Source organism: Acomys russatus, chromosome 10 (assembly GCF_903995435.1).
Source record: "Acomys russatus chromosome 10, mAcoRus1.1, whole genome shotgun sequence".
NCBI lineage: Eukaryota > Metazoa > Chordata > Mammalia > Rodentia > Muridae > Acomys > Acomys russatus.
The window spans coordinates 31,315,316-31,337,551 of NC_067146.1; the positions used below are offsets into that span (position 1 = coordinate 31,315,316).

Sequence of the window (22,236 nt, forward strand, 5' to 3'; positions counted from 1 at the left end):
GTGAGTTCAATTGAGCAGGAACACAGGTACAAAATGGATGTATTAAGAATGAATCTTTTATGTCAAGCTAAACATAGTGGATTTTATTTCTTATTAACCTTAACTAAGAAACAAAAAGAAATCTTATTTTAAAATCTCTTCCTCCTCTCTTGCTCCTCCTCCTCCTCCTCCTCCTTCTCTTCTCTTCTCCTTCTTATTCTTGATAGCCTATACTTAACTGTGGTAAAATAAAAGCCTAAGGGCAGGGAAAGACCTAAGGGGTATCAGTCCTAAGACCCCTAAGTACTAAGTGGTCTAACTGCTGTAGACTGTAGAGTCCAACAGGAGATAACTGGGATGTGGCAGGAATGTATAAAGAGAATCCTGACACAGAATAATATATACTAGTCAGGGAGAAGAAAGAAGGAAAAGTCAAGCTTAGGCTGGCACAAAGCAAATCATTATCACCATACAATACTCTAGGTCTGAATATCTACCATGACTCTGTCCCACACAGCCAAAAAAAAAAAAAAAAAAAAAAAACCATTTCCACATCAAGTCCATGACTTTAAACTTAAGTCATTCAATATTCTTATCTTGATAACTCTACTTCTAAATTATACTCCTATACAAATGAATCATTACAGCATGATTCAAACTTGAAACTATAATGTTTTATTAAAATTATTTTCTTAATAGTATAAAACAATCATAGTCCACTTTTTCAAAGCATGTAAACTGAACATGAACTCTGTGAAAATATAGATCCAAAGAAAAAGGCAATAACAAACCTCCCAACGATAGTTATGTTTTAAAAATATTTAGATTTTTAAGTTTGTAGAATACAGGGAAGTCAGTTTTAATCTGTTGTTAACAAGCTCTACCTGTAAGAATGATGACTCTAGTCCAAAGAGATGCCACACTTTTTAAAGATTTATTATTATTTGTGTGAAGGTGGGGTGGGAGTGGGCCCATCTGCTTATGTGTGCCTGCAGAGGCCAGAGGTGTCAGCATACCTGAAACTGGAGTTACACGCAGTTGTGAGGCCCCTAACCTGGGTGCTAGGAATGGAGTTCCAGTCCACTGCAAGAGCAACAGGCACTCAACTTCTGAGCCACTTCTCCAATCCCTATACTTTTTGTTTTAAAATCAGACAGAGTCTCTTGCTTAGACTGGCTTTAATATCACTATTCTCCTGCCTCAGTCTCTGGAATACTAATACTACAGGCATACACCGCCATGCCTAGCTTGTAAGCATGTTTTCAGAATTGTTTCAATCTTGAATGTAAAAATCAACACATAAAAGTATGATACATTTGTTAAGAATAATAAACAGGATGAAAAGATGGCTCAGTGGTTAAGAGAATAGCTGAGTTCAATTCCTGGCACCCACCTGCCAGCTTACAACCGTCTGTAACTCCAGGCCCAGGGGATCTGATACCCTCTTCTGGCCTCCATGGACACCAGGCACATGCATGATGCAGAGATATACATGCAGCGCAAAACACCCATCCACATAAAAACAAAATAAAACAATTTTAAAAAATAAACTGAACCAAGGATGGTGGCACACACCTGTAATCCCTGCACTTGGGGGAGGCAGAGACAAGTGGATCTCTTGAGTTTGAGACCAGCATAGTTTACAAAGAGAGTCCAGGACAGCCAGGGATACACAGAGAAACCCTGTCCCAAAACAAAAACAAAAAGCAAAAGCCAACACCCGCCTCCAAAACCAAACCAAACCAAACCAAAAAAACTGGATACAAACGTGATTTCAAGTTATGTTTAATGATTCACAAAAGGTAGTATGTTGAAACTAAATAAGTTTTCTCCAAACCCCAAGAAACCTATTTGTTTTCAAATAACTTTAAAGTAAGCAGTTTAGCCCACAAGTTCAAGGCTTGAGGCGTTCCTCCAGGAAAGAAACACAACTGTAATGACTTAAGTAGTAAATTACTCCATAATCACAAGGAAAAACTTCAAAACTGAGTCCTGTTGGGCCTCCATTGATTTTATCTTATGACAGTGGGCAAAATTTAAGCCACTACCACTCACTCTACAAAAACTGAAGAACTATCAAAAGATCACCATGAACCTCTACTGTATGTGGTCAGAGTGTCAGGAATGTCTCGTTGTCTGTTGTCTGTTGAGAAAGGAATGTGATCTTCAAAACACACCAGCACATGTGTGCACTCTCACTCTTCACTCTTCCCCTTGTACCTCCCCGACAACCTGGAAGCTTCACTAGGGAATTATATAGAGTAAGGCTTGTTTGCTTGTTTGGTAAGGATACAATATTACAGAAGAGACTTTAGAGTATTTATCTAAAATAAACACATCTTCTCACAGAGAAAAATGAGAGAAATATTTAGTTCAGGAGTTCCTTCCTTTTTAGGAGTTATTTTAATACTAAATTTCTAAGAACTTTCAAACTCAAGACTGAAAAAGTAATAGCAATGATAGTCATTTTCATTTAGAACAGCTTTTTAGTTAATTTTGCTAAATGTCAGACATTTATTCAGCAATGAGAAATTACACTATTCAGTAATATATTTTAACAACCTCACATGAATTTTAACCTTGTGTAACTTACTTCCTAAGTAGTTTGTGCAAGTAACATCTTGGTAAAAATTAAGTCATTTTACTTGCACTAAAGTTGGAGAATCAGTAAAGCAAATAACCACCTAAAAATCTGCCTGACAGTTTTAAGTTTTTCATCATAATAAAGTACAAATTAATACAGAGCTCACATTCTCCTTACCTGGGTTTTAGAAACAGTACAATTAAATTTCTAACTGGAAGAGCCCACTGAATTTTGGGCATGATGGTGTTAAATTATGGGAAATTCAATAACTTTAGATCTTATTCCATAGAATCTCATTAGATCAAAATCCACTTGACAGAATCCTAAATGACTGCTGAAAGCGGGAGAAGCGGTCTTCCCCAGGGATAAGGACCCTGACTGACTATCCAATAACAGGTGACGAACCCTGAAATCATATACATACAAGCAACACTAAATGTACTTGGCAGGTTGTATTTATATAGTTATGCATTTATAGAGAAACACGTGGTATATGTGTAACTAATAAAAAGGAAAACAAGCCATGAATTTGAGAAGGAGTGGAGGTAGGGAAACATGGAAGAGGAAACAAACAAACAAAGATAATTAGTACATGGGTCCAAAATTGTGAAAAAAAAATATGTTTATATTTCAGACTTTTGGCTTCTTAGAAAATTGTCTCAAAGTCAAGGTTCATTTACATATAGGTTTCTGTTAGTCTTTTAAATGACTTTGTAAGCAACTACTTTAAAGTTATTTTAGTACATCTCATACTCCATGTATCTATGACTAAAACTATGTAAAGCTGTGTCTAAACTTTGTATGTTATATAAAAAGTCACTGCTATGTTATGTCTTTCAAAATATGAACAGCCGGGCATGGTGGCGCACGCCTTTAATCCCAGCACTCTGGAGGCAGAGGCAGGCAGATAGCTGTGAGTTTGTGGCTAGCCTGGTCTACCAAGTGAGTCTATCTAGGACAGCCAAGGCTAGAGTGAAACCCTGTCTCGAAAAACAAAAAACAACATATAAACACTTGTGTAAAATTCATTTTTGTCCCAACTATTTCTACAGCAAAACACTGATTCCTTCTATACTATTCAATGATCTAAGTGTGTGCTTTCCTAAACTTAACCATATTTGAGTGTTAGGCCCAAAAAGATAAAAACCCTTACGTACCAAAATCAGTTGTTATTTCTATAAAAGGAGCACCATAAATATAATCTATTAAATTTAATCTATGACATATTTTTAAGATTTCATGTCCTTATGATCATTCTTCAGTGATTTCATTCTAGAGTACGCATGCTTGTCACTCAGTGTTTGTGCTTGTGTATTTATATGGCTCAAGCAAGAAAGCGCTCTAAATCCTGTATGTGTATTTAACAAACATTTACTGCAAGGCTTTTTAAATATCAGACTACATAGTATAATGCTAAAGATGACACAAGTATAGTGGTTAAGCACACATACCTACCAAAATTACCTTGCATACAGAGTTACAGAAATAGACAAGTTTAAGATAAATGAAAAGTCATAACCAAACCATAGCTAGGGCTAAGAACTTGTAGCTATGTTAGCTATAGAATAATAATGTGGATCAAACATGCAAATTTTCATCAACACTGTTTATTTACTTTATTTTAATTTTGAGGAACTTCAAAAATGAAGTATTCTTAAAATGAATATAAAACAATAGCAGTTTACTTCATCACTTTCTCTACCTTTCTATTTCCCAAATTCCTACTTAAATTTTCAGGTGACTTACCACATGGTTATACTCAGGAGCCATACACTTTTCTTCAATATTCTACTTGCAACATTAGAAAAAGACTCACACACAAAATATGATTTTACCAAACATCTGTTTGTTCTTCCATAGGTCAGGTGTAAAATGTCATCCTTCATTAGTAGTTATCTACAGAAATATGTTAACTTTTTGAGTGCATGGCTTATACAAGGTGAAAACACAGCAACCATCCTAGAGATTAATATAAGTAAAGAGTAATAGTAAGAGCTATAATTGTCATCTTACCTTAAAATAAAACCTACAAGTAAATAAAAATGAAAATAGATAAACTCTGAGTATAAGAAATAAAAATAAGTCCCTGAACACTCAACAAAGAGACACGTAAATGGCACCAGAGGGAAGGGTTACCACTCTCCATTATCCTCACTCAGCAGCAGCAGGTACTTTATAGAGAAAGGCAAGTCATGCTCGTTTCAAGAGTCTCAAAAAGGCATCATTAAGTATTGTCACACATTCTACAACACTACACAAGAAACCACACTGAACAACAATTCAGACTTCCACACAAAGCGCGTGTGTGTGCAGAGTGCACAAAGGTCAGTGACATCACCCTGTGTCAAACTATGGAACATTATGCAGATGCAATGATATGCAGTAGGTCCAGACATATTACAGAAGACACTGGATGAAATTATTCTGTTTCAAGAATGAAAGGAAAATATATAAACAGAATGGTATCTTTAAAATAACTGCTGGGCTACTCTACTGTTCTGATATTTCAAAGAATGCTTTTTAAATGGGCAACTATAGACAGATACTAAACATTCTTAAGAAGGGCAGAGACTGGGTATGCTACAGCATGCCTGCGACTCAAGAACACAGGAAGTCTGAGCCACCCTACATTATACAGGGTGAAGCTGTCAATTAAATACTCTTAAGAAGTATATTAACACAACTTTTCTAGTAATAGAAAAGATAAAAATCAGTTAATGAACTCTTCAATAAGTTTTCCCATGACCATACTTTACTTGATAAATAAGAATATATACATATATATACACACACACCTCCAGCAATACTGGGCAGCAAGGAACAGTGCTTTTAGGGTTTTGTTGTTGTTGTTGCTTTTATTGTTGTTGTTGTTGTTTTGTTTTGTGTTTTGTTTTTTTGTTGTTGTTTTGTTTTGCTTTGCTTAGAAATACTGCTAGATGACTGGTGAATTACTTAATTCTAATAACTTGGCAGGTAATCTTAAACACTAACCTTGCCACGCTACTATGGGTTTCACTAACTTCAACTCATTCTTAATTTTGGCAAGTCATAATTAAGGTGTAACATGGTGGCACTCCATTAAATTATATATGTGGAGTTCAAACTTCACGTTACAAGCATAGCTGTGGACTCCCAGAAGGCTGAATCCAGCGACTTCCAGCTACTGAATCCACTATTTAAGACCAGTACCTGCTTAGTAATTCTTTAGGCATTAGTTAAATCAGTTTACCACCATATATAACTAATTCTTAACATTTATGAAAGGAGAAAAGCATTTTGCACAGTGTAATATGATTTAAGAGACAACACAGATTCTAGTTAGATGTAAATGGGACCAGATACAATAGCATTCATAACCCTGAGCCCCAGAAACAAAGTGCAATGTCCATCTTCATCTGTTTCTTCCATGTCCATGTGTGAGTGTCCCCTCCCTTGCAAGAAGCAAGAGAAAATGGCCATTCTTCCACGTTCTATTTTAGTTACATTCACTCAATTGTCTTAACATTTTTAGACATCCTCAAAGTATCAGAGCATATCCCAACACAAGAGAATGCTGCCATGAAAACACACACACACACACAAATGAAACAACAACCCAACTGCAAAAACCCATCTCTTTGTCATTTTAGCTCAAAAATCTCAGCAGTTCATCAACTGTGGAATCAACACTAAATCTAGAATTAAAAGTACAGGATTCCTCAGCCATTTTCTTGCTGAAATTTAAAATATACTTTGCTTGGCAAAGTTGCCCTCAAATGTTTTCTTCCTTTATATCTACAGCACCTGGAGAGACAGAATAATACGAAGTCACCAAGAATTCATGAACCTGCCTCCTCCTGTTATTTGCCTCAACAACATTCATTTGAAATAAACCACAGTGATAAAGGTATCTGCCATATCTATTTCTATAAAACTGAGATTCTAGAGAGATATTTTTCTACAATTTTTTTCATATATAATATCCTTAGATACTTCAGACTTACTGCTAATCTATTAATACTTATTTTGCATAAGCACAAATATTTTTTTAAGTATCAGAAAAACTAATTATGTTCTGGTTACTTCAAGGGGTCCAGACAAAGAGGTAAAGAACTTTGGTGCTCCAGCCATTCCATCAGTTCCCCAGACTTTACCAAGACATGAGTAATATTCACTTTCTTTAGCTTAATTTTAGCAGGCCAGTTAAGAGACCATACGTTAGGTCAGCTCAACTTCTTTTTAAACAAATAATATATAGGACACAAAGAAAGATTGTCAAAAAATTGGTTTCTTAGACATCTAATAGAACAAAAGAAATATTCTGAACACAAACGGTAACAGCACCACAGCACCAGGCACAGATCCAGGACAGGTGCTATAGAAAAGCCGATTTGGGTAGTGTCTGGGAATCTTAAGCTGGGAAAAAAGAACTAAAATTAAGCTCCAGAGCCATTGGTAATATGCACCTTGACACAGTATTAGCACCAAATAAATGTTTGGTAAAACTGGCTCTTGATTTTTTTTTTAATTTCAGACTTAATTGAAATGTTTTTATTTATAATTAACATGTTGCCTGGAACTGAGTGTTTTCCCTTAGTTCAAATATAACTCACATTATCACAAGTAAAATAATCAAAAGCATGCCGTTATCTTTCAATATTTCTCCAATGTATAAACCTTATTCTATTCAGAGGCAATGTGTTATCCATTGGTGAGACATACTCCAATTAATAAAATGATTTTCAATTCAATAAGCATGCATAAAAATTTATATATAGTTAAAATTCATTAACATACTTTATACACCTTAGGTATTCAATATTCTATATGATCACTGTTAAAAGCATTTGGAAAGAATATAATCTTTTAACATGAATTTATTAATTCTGAACATAAATTACTAATTAAATAACTTTTGCTACTCATTCATTGATTTTGAAATCTTACGTACCATAAAGAAATGTCAGAAGAAACAAAAATCAGAGCCACAAATTAAAACTACTTAGTTCAACTCTAGGAGCTTAAAACCCTCTTTCCTAAATCAGAAATCAAAGGTTATTCTTGAAACCTAAAGCTTCATGTATTTTCAGTCTATGAAAGAAAATTTAGAAATAAGTTCCTATAATGACTCTACGAAAAATAACTTTCAAGTAGGAGAGGGGTGCAGAGATCCTCAATCTCTAAGAGTACTATCCAGATAATAAACTTTCAAAAAGGAAACTTAAGAGTATCTCTGAACAGAGAAAAAAATAACAAAATTTCACAACTAAGGACAAAATCAAAGTGATTCAAAAGGAGGAAACTAATGAAGAGCTTAAAAACTTAAAGCAAAAGAACTGGTTAAGCACATACATATACATTAATACAGTGCCTGCAGTTAAGCATTCTATGCTGGCTAGCTTTGTATTATCTTTTTAAATGGGTATAATTTCTTTACATAAGACAAGAGGTTTTCCAAGATTCCTGAGGGAAAAAAAATCTAATCAAATTTCACTCTAGGATTGCCAATCTCTTAGGAGTATGAGGCCTAAATAAATCTGGTAGGTTAAATAAAAAACTCACACACTATTTTTCATAGAAAAAACTAGTTAAGTTACAGGATCTTCATAATTTTTGTTACATGATTTGGTAAAATAAACATAAGCATGATTCTCCAACTAGAGTAGCTAATGTAATTAATTTTGCCTTTTATGACCTGTAATTATTTAATCTTGCTACCTACTATCTTGTACAGCATTGTATTTGTGCATGTTTAAATCCATAGGTTTATTCTATTAGATTTCAGAAAGCAGCCACTTTATATTTTCTTTAGATCATTACTAATGACTTTATCTTAAAGATCATTAATTTTAACTGTAACACTCTGCTTCAGTCTCATTTGAATTGTTCTACTTATCTCAAAGGTAGACTTTGTGTATTACCATCACAAAAAAAACAACTATTTGCATAATACTTTATGATTTTACATCTATTACAAGCACATCACAGGGAGCCATAAGATGCATTCAGTAGCTTGTCATTCACCACTTCAAGACCCTTCAGAATCAAACAAGGGGAAGGATGACATTTTGATAATAGTAGAAGTTCAGGAATGAATATAAATAATAAACCTTTAAGTTTTGAAATACAAAAGAAAGAAAAATACAAAAAGAGGATGATCCAGGCACATCAACAAAACACAACTTTCAATTTGTAAATTTCCATGTCATTTAAATAAAGCATGATGCTAGCAGGTTTTGTGCATCTTCTGTTATGGTAGTCATTTAAATTATCTAAAGCTATGGTACACAAATAAAGGGAATTGCTATCTTTCTGCTGGATTTTTAAAATGATACATTTTAAAACTGATTATTCCTATTTTCTGAATTCCGTTTTTGCCCCAGCTTTCTGACATAGAAAGTGTCAACTCTTTATGACTCCAGCCCTCACCCCATAAATATGTACGCTAAGAGTGTTTATGAGAAACATGCTAACACTATGTGTTCAAAAATTCTACTCACAATTTCTGTGATAAAAGAATCAGAAAATTTAAGTTTCAATATTTTCTTCAATAATCAGACAAAATATGAATAAAATTCTGAGTGCTTAGTTGTCACCTACAATCCAAATGCTCACAGCTCTTAAAGCTTTATGTAAACAACATACATCTCCATGAAATACATACCCCTTGAGTCAGCATCTACTTAAATATTTTTATGTATAGTCTCAAAGAATAGTATAATGTATAACACACCACCTTGAAATGCACAAAAAAAAAAAAAAAAAAAAAAAAAAGGAGGAGAAGGAGAGCAGAGGAAGAAATGGTGCATGTTGTTTTTCATTCATGCAGTAGAGTGATGTCAGTGTCTGCAGCAGCAGCAGCAGCAGCAGCAGCAGCAGCAGCAGGCGCTTTGGTCAGTGGAAACTAAAACCTACTGATGTCAGAACCTTAGTGAATTCAAAAGAAACTAATAAAAATTTGGGGCCACAGGGCAGACTTTAAGTGGTTAAATAGATAGAACATAATAGTTGTATTTTGTAGTTTCAATATGGGTAGAAAGGAGCAACGCAGAATGTGGTAACTATCACAGGGGTAACATAATCAGGAAACTAAGAGCACAAGAGCCTGTGCTCAAAATCAAGAAATCAAAGAAACTAACAAGAACCCTGATATTATAAACAGCAGAGCTACAGCATTGAAAGCCCTCAATTTCCAGCACAAGCTTTGACCCTGCAAATCTGTCTACTGCACAAACAGACTCAAAGTGTTTTCATCATGATTGCATTAAAATTGCATTAAACTCTGGTGTGCCATTCTACAACAAAGAATAGAATTTAAGCCTGATCACAAATTTCATTAAAACTACTTCATGATGGGGCATGTAATTCCTAAGCAATTAAGGCTTTTGAAGGATGTAGAAAAACAAGTTGTACTATTATCTGCGGTAAGATGTTACTGTTTATCAACAAAAGGAAAGGAGGTACCAGGTGGCCTCATATTATTGCAGCAATTGCGAAAAACTTCTCTAACTTGTCCACAAAATCCTCTACACACAATCTACAATTCTTATTTTTTTCACATTGTTCTCTGAAAGAAAATCCCCAAACTCCATTAATGAACTGCTAAAGCTAAAGAATTAAAAAATGTCTGTGACTGCTGCCTTCTTTTCTTTCCGTTACCTCTCATTTAACACAGCCCCAGAAAATGTGCAAGGGAGTTGCATATGGCATTAATCTGTTAGAAAATGGTGGACTTTTCTATAAAATACAGCCAAAGATGTGTGTTCAGTTGTGGTCATTATTAGGGCGATCACGTTGTTTTCATTCATTCATTCATTCAGGATTTGCTGGAGGATGTCAGTTTCTGCAGCAGCTGGCTTGACCTGGGGGAGCAGAGGGGGAGCAAATTCCTCCTGGTGCATACAGATTACAGGATGTATTTCTTGGTGCTCATGCACTTACTCTACTGCACCATATCCTACATAGAGGCTTACCATCAAGTAGTCTGAAAGCAAGTGCTTTAGTAACATGCTAATTACAGGTCTAAACTAAAGCTAAAAATACCTAAACTTTGATCTATAATACTGTAATCCTTTTATCTAACTCTAAATATCTTAAGCACGTCCATCTAAACAAAAATCCCACATACCGCATAAACACTGTAAGGAGCATGGTAGTATTTCCCTTCAGAGTAGGTTTGTTGTTTTCTGTCCCTACTCAGCGGGATTCCTTCCTTCCACAGTGCAGCAGCAGCAGCAACTGTCGCTCTTAGGCTGGTATCTGAGAATACTCGGTACTCAACTCTCCCTTATGGCCTTTACGTTCCTGTTTTTCCTAATTTTCTTTTTCTCCCCCAGGAGTCAACTAGTTCGTGCACTATGTCCCTAGGCATAAACAAACCCAACGGCAAACAAAAACATTACGGGGAGCCCACAGCATCCACTCAGGCACTATTACCTTTGACACCTAACAAAAAAGAAACTTGAGATCCCTACCCAGCTCAGCTGAACTGCAAACATACTTAAAGATGGAAGGGAAAAGTGAACACACTCCACGAACAGGCTTTGAGAAATTCGTCTTGAAGACCACCATTCGGGTACAAGCCATTTGCAGTGCAGCAGTGATCTAACGCATGACTATATAAAGTAGAGGAGAGAGGGTTGGATAAACCTTATGCACTTCAAACGCACACTTAAAACTGTCTCCTTTAAAGACACACACGCAAAGGATCGCCTACCATCCTAACTAACGCCTTCAAGCCTCCAAAACACAAAAACATACCAGAGACAAGAACTTTATGGGAGAGCACAAAGGCTGCAGAGATTACCAGCCGCCACCACCTAATTCACCGCTGAAGAGTTTGCTTGCGTGTTTGAGGGTTTCGCCCAGCTCCTTCCCTGGCTGCAAACACTGAAAGCTAAGAAGCTATTTAAGCTGGAACACTTTTTGCTTACAGGCAAAGGATGCGAGATAAAATCTGAGGGGCGGTGTGAGGGTCAGATAAAAGTTGATTTTCAGGTCGCTTCTCCAAGCCGGGGCAGCGACCTTAGGGGCGGGGGCGGGGGGATGAGATTCCCAAAGCCACTTTCACACCTTCGGTAATGCACTAGCAAACAGAAGCCTGGAGAGGCTGAAGTTTCCACGCAGGGCACCGTCGGGGAGACGCAGCCCGGGAGGACGGGAGGGTTGGGCTCGCTACCTCTGCACACTGGCGAGCCGGGACTCCGTCTCTCAGGTGAGCTGCTCCTCCGCTGGCTCTCGGGGGACCGTCTCGAGCGGCCCTTGGCGCGAGGCGCCTGCTCGGCTGGGACAGCGGCTGGCGGTGGAGTCGGGCTGGACGGGCTGGGGCCGCGGGCCGCTCCGGGCCCGGGGAGACTGCCGAGCGCGGCGGCGGCGGCGGCCGGGCGCGTGGGGCTGTGCTGGCTGCCCCGCAGGAGCTGGTAGGGCACCGTAGCGCGGATGGGCTGCAGCAGCCGGCCGGCTCCCGCACCCGGAGCGCAGCTCCCGGCCGGCCCGCTCCCGCTCCCGGCAGCGGCGGGCGGGGAGCCAGCGGTGCTGCGCCGCATCCTCTGCGGCGCGGGGTGAGGGGTCTGAGAGGAACTGGAGGACGCGGTGGACATGGTGGCTCCGCGAGCGGGCGGGCGGGCGGCGGGCGCGCGAGCGTGTGGGAGCCGGCGCGGCGGTGCGTGCGATGTGTACGGGGGAGGGGCGGCGAGGGGCGGAGCCGCGGGGCTCCCCTTCCGACGCGCACCCCGGCCGCCAAGGGGGAGGGGACGCCGCGACGGCCAACGTCCAACGGCCCCAACCGCCCCACGGCGCTCGGCGGGGCGCTCACGGCCGAGCCCGCGTCGAGCCCACGGCCACCGCCGCCGCCGCCCGGGGCATCGCGCTGACAGGGCACTCGCCGGGTTCCCGCGGCTCCTCAGCCCTCGCGGGGTCCGCCCGCGCGAGACGACCCGGAGGGCACGGGTAGCGCCGGGACTCTGGCCTCTGAGGAGAGAAAGGGGCCTCGAGGCGCCTCGCGCTGCGCGTAGCCCGCGCCACCGCAAACGCCGCTGCCGCCGCCACCTCGACCCGCTTCTCACTCGGAATGGCAACTAATCCTGGGTCGGCGCCCCGCCCCCGGCCCCGCCTCTGGGCGTTCTGGACCGGGCTCCTGCCGCTGCGAGTGCCCTGATTGGTTGCGCCACCCTACTCCGGGACTCCAGAGATTGGCTGTGCAGTTGGAGTGACAGGAGACTGGACCAATTACAGTATAGAATTTCCGCCTTGGGGGCGTGGCGTGGGAGTGGATGAGCGAGGAGGGGCTGTGAGCCGAGGGAGGGACGTAAGAGTTGACAGCCTTTGAGGTGAGGGTCAGACTAGAAAAGTGGGTCCATGTGTGTCCTGCGCGTGCTCCGACGCCCACAGGCACGCGCACGCCGCGGTAAGCAGGTTGCAAGGGCTCCACCCTCCCGTGCCGTTTACAACCTGAGGCGGAGGACGCTGAAACCAAACTAACTTTTGCAAATACACCTGCATCCGGTGGGATGTTTTAGTTAAAACTGAATAAAGGATCCTTAACCGTTTTAATCCTTCAGTGTCTTGGTAGCTTTGTGAATCAAAACAACTTCAGGAGTAGAGTCTGAAAGCTAGACTGAACAAAATGCACCTGCCATTACAGTCTGACTTAATGACTGTAGTTACAGGGTGGGGTGGAGAACATCACTTTCTGAACTGTAGGTGTCAACAAGAAATTTTACACCATCATATGTATTAATGGAGGGCACCTAGTTTACTATCCAGGAGCAGATAGTCTCTTGGGAAGAATAAATACAAGGCATAATGTAACAATTCATTGTGGTAGTTTCCTGTGGGGGTGGGGCTATTCTTCTGCAAGGAAACTGAGAAGTTTGGTGTAAAACTGAGACGATGGGTGTAAAAAAGTATATAAAGCCTAATCAGGAATAATTAAGGGTCTATATAAGATACCACCTATTAATTTCCATGATTAAAAATATTTAATAAATAAAATAATAGCTAAAAATATTTTAAACAATAAAGAAAGGGATTTCAAATTAGTGTACTCCTAGTGTCTGCCCACACTGACAAGCTTCCTTTGATTCCAGGCACTAAATGGGTCAGCTCCACCCAGAAGAGCCACCTTTCTCTGCTTCCTTGTGTCACTAAATTCTTTTTTAGAAAAACCAAAACCAAAATAAAACCAATGATGCCTAATCAAAGCACAAAAACTAGCCTCTAGTACTACATCCCACGAGATTAGTCATAGCTCCACACTTTATCACATATTAAAGTAATAGCTGACATTTACTAAACATTTGCCACGTGCCAGCCACTGTTCTAAGGACATTATTATGTGTTTACTCACTCACTCTTCATACAATTCACAAGGTGTGCACTGTTATTATCCTCACTGTTTTCCCAGCTGGGGCACAAAGACACTAAGTGTCTTGTCTGAGATTACTCAGCTAAGAAGCTGAGCGTTAAGACCAGAGGGAGCACCTCAGGAGTCTGAGAAAGCCCTGCACTTTAGTGCCTCACAACATACGATATATGATGTGGCAGACACTTGAGAAGAGAAGATACAGGAGACCACAAGTGTCACCTGTGAGATAAACTCCCATTAGTTCAACAGAGTTTTTATAAGCGAAAGTCTTGTTTGTACTTTCTAGGACAGCATATATTTTAATTATATATAGAACAAAACGCTCTTTAAAATTTGACATAATTGACCTGTTCTATTAGTTTCCCATCTAAAAATGAATGTTTCACATTCATTAAGAAGTTATAACCTTTTGTGAATACAAAACCAATACAAGGCTTCTTTGCGTTTGTTTTGTTTTCTCAGAATGGCAAGAGTAAGATTATAACAATTTATGCTAGAGATGTATAAAGTATTAAAATTACTGGTGAATGTCTAAGCTGATGGTTTGATTACAGCATAGCTTAATTATAGAAATGTCATTTCTGGGCACTCCTAAATCTGAGGGTGGAACAACCTCAGCCCATTAGATTGCAATAATTCTAAAGTCACACTTAGCCACAGCTGGCGGTGATCACTAGTTCTTCATTTGGATCTAAAACGATATAGCTTGCCATAAGTGTAGGTTTCCTGTTCACTTAGATATAACATAGTAAACTTAAATTGGATCCAAAATCTAAATGAGAGAATATGTTTGATTTTTTAAATGTCATTTTGTTGTCCATTGGGTGCTGGAAATTGAACCCAAAGCCTGCTGGGCAGATGCTATGCCACTCACCTACACCCCCAATACCATCTGACCTCACAGTACCATGTTCAGTTACTGGTAATTCATCATGAGCTATTTGGAATTCCAGTCGTTTCCTGTTTATTCGAGAAGATGTGGTTTCCTCTAAAACCTTTATTCTCATGAACTAAGGAGTGATGGTCATACCTAAGGAATTCAAGTGAGCTAGAATAAACACAGCACCTGCTTTCAGATGCCTGTTAGTTAAGTGCTGGATACTTCATTCTTACTGAAGGTGGTAATGAAAGCCAGGAGAATACAGAAGCATTGGAAAAAGTACATTTAAAACCCTGTAGCCACAGTGTGAAATGCTGGGTTTGAAGGCCGCAGCTGCACTAGCTGTGGCATGGACAGGCCCAGTGCAGTTTCCCCGTTTGTCGAATGTGAGTTTAATGACCTCTGAACATTTTATATGAGTTAATGTTAGTTATAAACCCGTTACTGTACCGTACTGTCTTGAAAGAGGAAAAGCATAAGTTGATAATGTTAGAGACACCTCTCTTGCCTTGGGGGAGGGTGGTTTGGGGTGTGGGTGTGGGTGTGTCGGTCTTATCAGCCTGACCACATGAGTGTGATTCTCCAGGAACCACAGAGCAGAAGGAGAGATCAAACTTGCACGTATGCCTACACACACACACACACACACACACACACACACACACACACAGGCACATGAAAACCCTCCATCCAAACTAGATAGGTGTAATTAAAATTATAATAACAAACACCTCTTTTCTCAGGCCTCATGCTTTGCCTCTCTGTAGAACAACAATTTACTAATCCCAGGACCATATGTAGACTCTCTGACCACATATGATTACCAATAGGCTGCCCTTCATAGAGAGGGGAGGAGATGAAAAACTGTGAAGCCTAGAGAGCTACCAAGTCCATCTGCTTTGCCTCTTTTATCCATGTTTTTCAGGCTTAGTATCTTCCATAGTTTGAATACAACTTGTCCCCTAGGAGACAAGCTGAAAATAATTCCCACTGAGAGCTATTAAGAATGTGGAAACTCGGAGCTGGGGAGATGGCCCAGCAGTTAAGAACACTGGCTGCTTTTCTAGAGGACTTAGGTTCAATTCCCAGTATCCACATATGGCTCACAACTACCTGTAACTATCACCCTACTCTGGCCTCTGAGGGGACAAGACTCACACATGTTGCACAAATAACCTAGATTTGTATATATTCATAATACCTCTACTTATAAAACAAAAAATGTAGAAGTTGTTTTGTTGTTTGTTTGCTTGTTTGTTTTTGCTTTGTTTTCTTGTTGTTTTTAAAGCATGTGGAAACTTGGACCAGTGAGATAACTCCACAGATAAGTGAGCTTGGTCATCAAGCCTGACAGCCAGAGATTGATGCCAGGAATACACATGGTGAAAAAGAGAGAACAACTCCTAAATGTTGTCTCTGGCCTCCTCATGCACACCATGGCGCGCGCGTGCACACACAACACACACACACACACACACACACACACACACACACGCATGGAAATTTAATCTAGCAGTTGGCTTAAGAGATACAGACATTTGGGTGGAACCCCCATGATTCAATCTGTCCATCTTATAAGTGTTATAAGAAGAGGAAGTGAGACTAGATGTACATAGACCCAGGCTTCCTGCCCCTTGCTCTGTGATGCTCTACATCGTCAAGGGGCACTGCCAACAAGAAAACTATCATGGGAAGAGACCCCCCCCCACCTAGATTTTACACATACTGAACAATCAGCCAGCTGAGCCAATTTACCAAATAAGCTGCCTCAGGTACTTTGTTACAATAATGGAAAGCAGACCCCAAACTGAGCAAGAGTCCAGGCTGTCAGGATTAACAATGAGGTCCTGTGGCTGGGAGAAGATGCTGAACAGATCTCCATTCATGTTCACCTTAAGCTGATTACATTCTCTACATGGAAGTGGATCTCTAATAACAGCAACAAAGCCTTGCCTGGCTTGTATCCCTGGCAGATGCTTAGTAAACTTCTCCAGTGCTTGTGGTAGCCTACCATTATATGGGGTGTTGCCTTTCCTTAAAATGGTCCTGCTCCACAATCCCCAGGGCCCCTCACTTCTATCAGCTTTCTGCTCCAATATTGCCACCTTCCTGGTTATCTGCTTTAAAACTGCAGGCACTCCTTAGGCTTCCTGTACTCTCTCATAGTTTTCTAGTGTACCTATCACCATCCAACCCATTATATAGTATTTTTGGTTGAGTCTAGAATAAAAGAGACACAGAGATTTATCAGATTTTCAACTGCTAAGTCCCCATGATACTCAGGACATGACAGATGACAATAAATATTTGCTCAATGGTAAGAGGAAAGTGGTAAAATTTACTTACTGTTTGTCTCATGTAAAAATTGTACCTTTCAAAAGGTAGTTGAAACTTATAGAAAAAAGAAAAGACAACAGAATTGACAAAGAAGGCCAGTGGGGAAGATTAGTTACTGCATGACATCACTGACTAGTAGGTGTCCCTATCTCCCATCTCATTTTGTGATAGTCCCAAGAGCCAGTATAAAAGAACTGAAAAATATTTAAATATGCAGCACAATCACCTATGAATCAGAAAAACTTAGTTTTGTTTCTAAAAGAAACTCAGAAGAAATGATAGAAACCAAACATCTTACTTTTAACTGGTAATATGACAAAATTCACAAGTATCTAGCAGTCCCTGCAAGGAACCATAGGGTCTTTAGATTTCAACACCAATAGCAGCTGTGACTGCCAGGTGTGAATTTAATGGCACATCCCAAAGTCAACATGTAACTAGACTATTACCATTAAGGCAAAAAGCTGTACTATAGGAAGATACACATTAAGATAATCCATGGTGGAGCAAAGAAATCACTGTTCCTTTCTGTGCTGTGACATTGCTTTTGTTTAATTCCCAACACAGGGTCTGTAGTATATTAAAGCAATGGTAGTCATATGAAAGAAGTTTGTTTTATTATATTTTACATGAGAGTATATAAAGATTAACATGTGTCTCTAAATTAATTTCAACTATCAGTGAATTTTTTTGTTACCCAAGAGAGTGTGTTGAAGGATTGTTGTTAAAATGCAGTCAAAGGCTGCAGAATTGGCTTCTCAGTTAAGAGCACTTGTTGCTCTTTCAGAGGATGCAGGTTTGATTCTGACAACTCACATGGCAGGGTCACAATGATCTGGAACTCCAGTCCTAGGGGATCTAATGCCATCCTATCAATTCCATGGGCACCAAGCACACTTCATGTCAAGCATACATGCAGACAAAATATCACACACACACACACACACACACACACACACACACACACACACACACACACTAAAAATAAAACATTTATCAACAGTACTTGACTAGTCAAGTTTATTGTTTTAAACCTTTGTTAGCATGCAATTCTCAAAGGGCCTACCCAGCATCCTATTGAAGAAGTCCATATTGATGTATCTAATAAGCATATGGGAAGTCTTAGTGGCAACAACACTACACTAAGCCATAGTAACTCTTCATGAAGTTACTTATTAACTATCTCTGAAGTGTCTGACCTCTATTCTACAGACTGCAGAGAATACCTATTCTCACACTTTGGTAAGTTGTGATCCATTTAGGAGTAAAAGGATATGCCTCCAAGATAAAAGAGATACAAATAAAGTATCATGGAAACCATGGGAGAGAAGAACTCCCTTTTATGGAAAACTTTTAAGAAGAAGTGCATAAAAAAGTCATACAGTGAGGAATGCATGGGACCTGCAAGAAGACTGCAGTGTGCCTTGGCTGATTGTCAAGGGGAGATAACATTGCATCAGGGAAGGCTCTAGCTGCCAAGGAAGACGTGTACTTTACTGAGTGTGCACTGAGGAACTCTTGGAGATTTTGAATAGATGCAAAAACATGAGTGGAGCTATACTTGAAGAAGATGAATGTAATAATAATTTACAGCATGGAGACTGACAGAAAATGATGTGGGCGGCTTTGAGGGTGGTCTGCTGTGAGTTTGGGGTGCTAGGTGGGCAGAATGGCAGAGGGCGTGGAGGAAGGTGCAAAGATGCAAATGGGACTTCTTGGCTGATGATCCTGTGAACCTTGAAAAGAGATCAGATAATTTTGAGGCTTCAAGTTTGGATGTCTAAGAAGATAGTTAAAGAGGATGGTTTTAACAGAAGTATTCAGCCAGGACAGGGAAGGAGTTTGGTGAAAAGACAATGAGTCCAACTCTAAATTTAAAGCACGAGGAGGTTTCCCTTCTTATCCTCACCCCCCCCACACCCCCACCCTCCCCCACCACACCCTCCCCCACCACACCCTCCCCCCACACCCTCCCCCCCACACTATTCCCTCCCACACCCTTCCCCATCCACACCCTCCCCCCCACACCCTCCTCTTTCCCATCCTCCTCCTCCTCTTCCACCACCATCACACCCTCTTCCTTCTTTGTACTGAACTCGAAATGGTAGATATATGGATTTGGGGATAATCTATGTACACACAGCATTTGAAGTCATCAGTACAAATAAAGTTGGCAATAGAAGCATAACAAGGAAAAGAGGATCAAGGGAAAAACTTGAAAATTATACAATGGGAAGCAAGGGGTAAAGAAAGTGCAAAAAGCAGGAGAAAGGGCAGAGAAAAGAATTCTTCACAAGACTGGGAGTTTGTGTTTCCTAGCTAGCAAGCTAATGTCCTCTCCAGGACTCTTCTCCCAGCACAAAGGAATATGGGGCCTGGCTGCTCTGTTTATACCTAATAACCTTGCCCCTCAGACATAAGTTGATTTGACTTATGTTCCATGAGTGATTAAAGCTGGTGCGATTGTATTTTTGCTTCTGGGAATTTGGACAAAGAATTGAAAGGTAACGCTACACCACTTTAAAGCACATACCCAAAACAATCAGTCACTTACTTCAGAGCTACCTGCATGCCCATATAGTTACTGCATTATTCATGACATCTAGGTTATTGAATCAGCCTAAGTGCCTATCAATAGATGAATGGATAAAGAAAAATATGATGAATATACACAATGGGGTTTTATTCAGCCATATAGAAGAAAGAAATTATGTCATCTCCAAGAAAATCAATGAAACTGGAGATAATCGTGTTAAGTGAAATAAGCCAGACTCACAAAGACAAGGACAGCATGTTTCCTCTCATGTGGACTCTGTGCAGGGGTGAGGGGAAGAACATGAAAGTAAAAGGAAGACTATTAGGGCTGTGGAGGAGGAAATGGGGTGGGGGTAGATGGGAGGGAGGGGGAGATAAAAAGAGTATTAAGGGCTGGAGAGGTGGCTTAGCTGTTAAGATAATCTGTTACTAGCCACCCACTGAACCAGACCGGTACTTTAGCTGGTGCAATCAGTAGTGAACTGACAATGTTGTGCTACCTATAAATGACTCTGTGTTGAAAGCATGGGGACAGCCTAGAAACCGGTAAAAGAAAATCTGATGATCTTGTCTGAAAACACTGTACTAAAGGAGAGAGACAGAGACAGAGACAGAGACAGAGAGACAAGAGACAGAGGGACAGACAGAGACAGAGAGAGTTCTTATAGAAGATCTAGGTTCAGTTTCTAGCATGCACATGGTAGCTTACAATCACATATAACTCCATTTTCAGGGGATCTGAACCCCTCTTATAACCTCTGCAGGAACCATGCACACACATAGTGCACATACATTCAGGTAGGAAAAACACTAGTACACATGAGTAAAATGAATAAATCTAGAAAAGACTTTAAAGAAAGGGCAATAGGGTAAATATGATAAAGCCCATTAAATGCATATATGTAAGTGTTATAGTGAAATTCATCTGTACAATTAATATATGCTAATAAAAAGAAATTAAAAGTTATTCTATTAAATATATGTGTTAGGTAAACACAGAAACTTGGGCATAGGGTAATCCGTTTCTGTTATACATCCAAGGAAACAAAGAAAATCAGAATTTTAAAATAAAAGAATAAAGTGACTGATATAAAAGGAGGAATGAGGCCAGATGCCAGGGAAAAGGAGACTCTCAGGAGTTCATGATGACTGAGTTCATGTCTCCCCCACTTTCTTCAGTCCTGCCAAACCAACACCATCCTGCCTCCCCCTGTGGACACAAGGCTGGTATCATTCTGCCATCAAATCTGCATTTACATCCCTTCCTCCTCCCTACCCAAAACCATCCTCTCTACTTGTACCATATCTTTTCTCTGTACTTAATCTTCTCTCATAGTTTCTTACGTTCCTGGGAAGTTGAGTTCTTGAGTTGTTGTCCCTCCCTCCACGATGAACTGATCACTCTCAATAATATATGCTAACATTACGACAGAAAAAGAAAAAGGGTTCATGCTATTTTGTTCCATCATTCTTCAGAATTCTAGATTCTCTACCATCAACACATCTGCAGAAAGGTGTCTATGCTCCAGCCTGGCTTCTACCCACTCCGTATCACTGACAACCACTAGTCAGTATCAAGGGCTTCCATATTTGAGGGTCCAATGGATACCCACCAGTCCCAATCTTAGTCCAACCCTCAGGCGTTTTCCACACAGTTGGTCAAGTTCAACATGTTGGACTCATTCTCTATTGTTGAAATCTAGGACAGTACACTTGCCCAGCCTGTGCTCTTCTCTAACTGCCATTGCTCAGTGCCTTTGGGGCTTCTTTCTTTTCTGTATATCTGTAGAAATTGGACTGTAGACTCTGCTTTCTTGATTAATGCTTGACTTCCTGTTAGTCTCAGCTTAAATACTGTAAAATGCTGGCAACTCTTAGTCTGTTTCTCCAGGCTGGACACTTCCTCCAGGTTCAGCATTCGTACAGCCAACACCTCCAGGAATGTGAAGTCTTCAGGAACACCTCATATAAATATGTTCACAGTGGAAATAAGTTCTTAACTTCTGTATTCCTATTCTGTCCCAACAACTCTAAAGACTTCTGTCTTCATTTTTTTTCCTGATCTTCATAAATAGTGTTACTGTCTTTCTACATAATTGAAGTTAGAAACCCGGGTAATATTGATTTGTCACTCCCCCACTCCCCATCTCCAGCTCTTAGCTAAGCTTCTCTGTTTCTTATATATAAGATATACAATCCATCCACTTATCTGCATCTTCTCCACTACTACTTTAGTCCAAAACATCATCATGTCTTACCTAGGTGACTGGTCCAGGTGTCCAGCTGCATTTCCTTACTGGTTTCCAGCTATCAGTTACCAGTCAAAGGAACCATGAAAGGATGTTGGACAACATCTTCCAGTAACTTTGCAATGAAATGCAAGTTCTCTAACATAGTTCCCAAATCCTGGCTTGTTCTGCCTTCTGCCTTCCTCCCCACCTACCTTGTTGTGCCTCTCCCTCCCCTGCGGGTTGCAGCCACCGTGGCTTCCTTTCAGTTCCTCCGAGCCACCCTTACACAGGTGTATCCTGAACCCACTCAAATCCTGAGGACCCCCTCACATTTTTTCAGGTCTCA

At 40.2% G+C, this 22,236-nt stretch overlaps 1 protein-coding gene across 6 annotated transcripts in view; it reads right to left on the reverse strand.

Moving 5' to 3' along the window:
* Window positions 1-22,236, reverse strand: part of Glcci1 (glucocorticoid induced 1) — a 300,803-nt gene that overhangs the window by 58,939 nt on the left and 219,628 nt on the right. For 2 of the 6 annotated variants that reach the window (XM_051151933.1, XM_051151932.1), the window contains exon 1: window positions 11,721-12,160. The exons of 3 other annotated variants lie outside the window; for them this stretch is intronic. In XM_051151933.1, coding sequence (XP_051007890.1) covers window positions 11,721-12,141 — 421 coding nt within the window. In that variant the 5' untranslated portion in view covers window positions 12,142-12,160. Of the gene's footprint in view, window positions 1-11,614; window positions 12,161-22,236 lie in introns of those variants that run through there. One more of the 6 variants, XM_051151937.1, reaches the window with a different exon arrangement.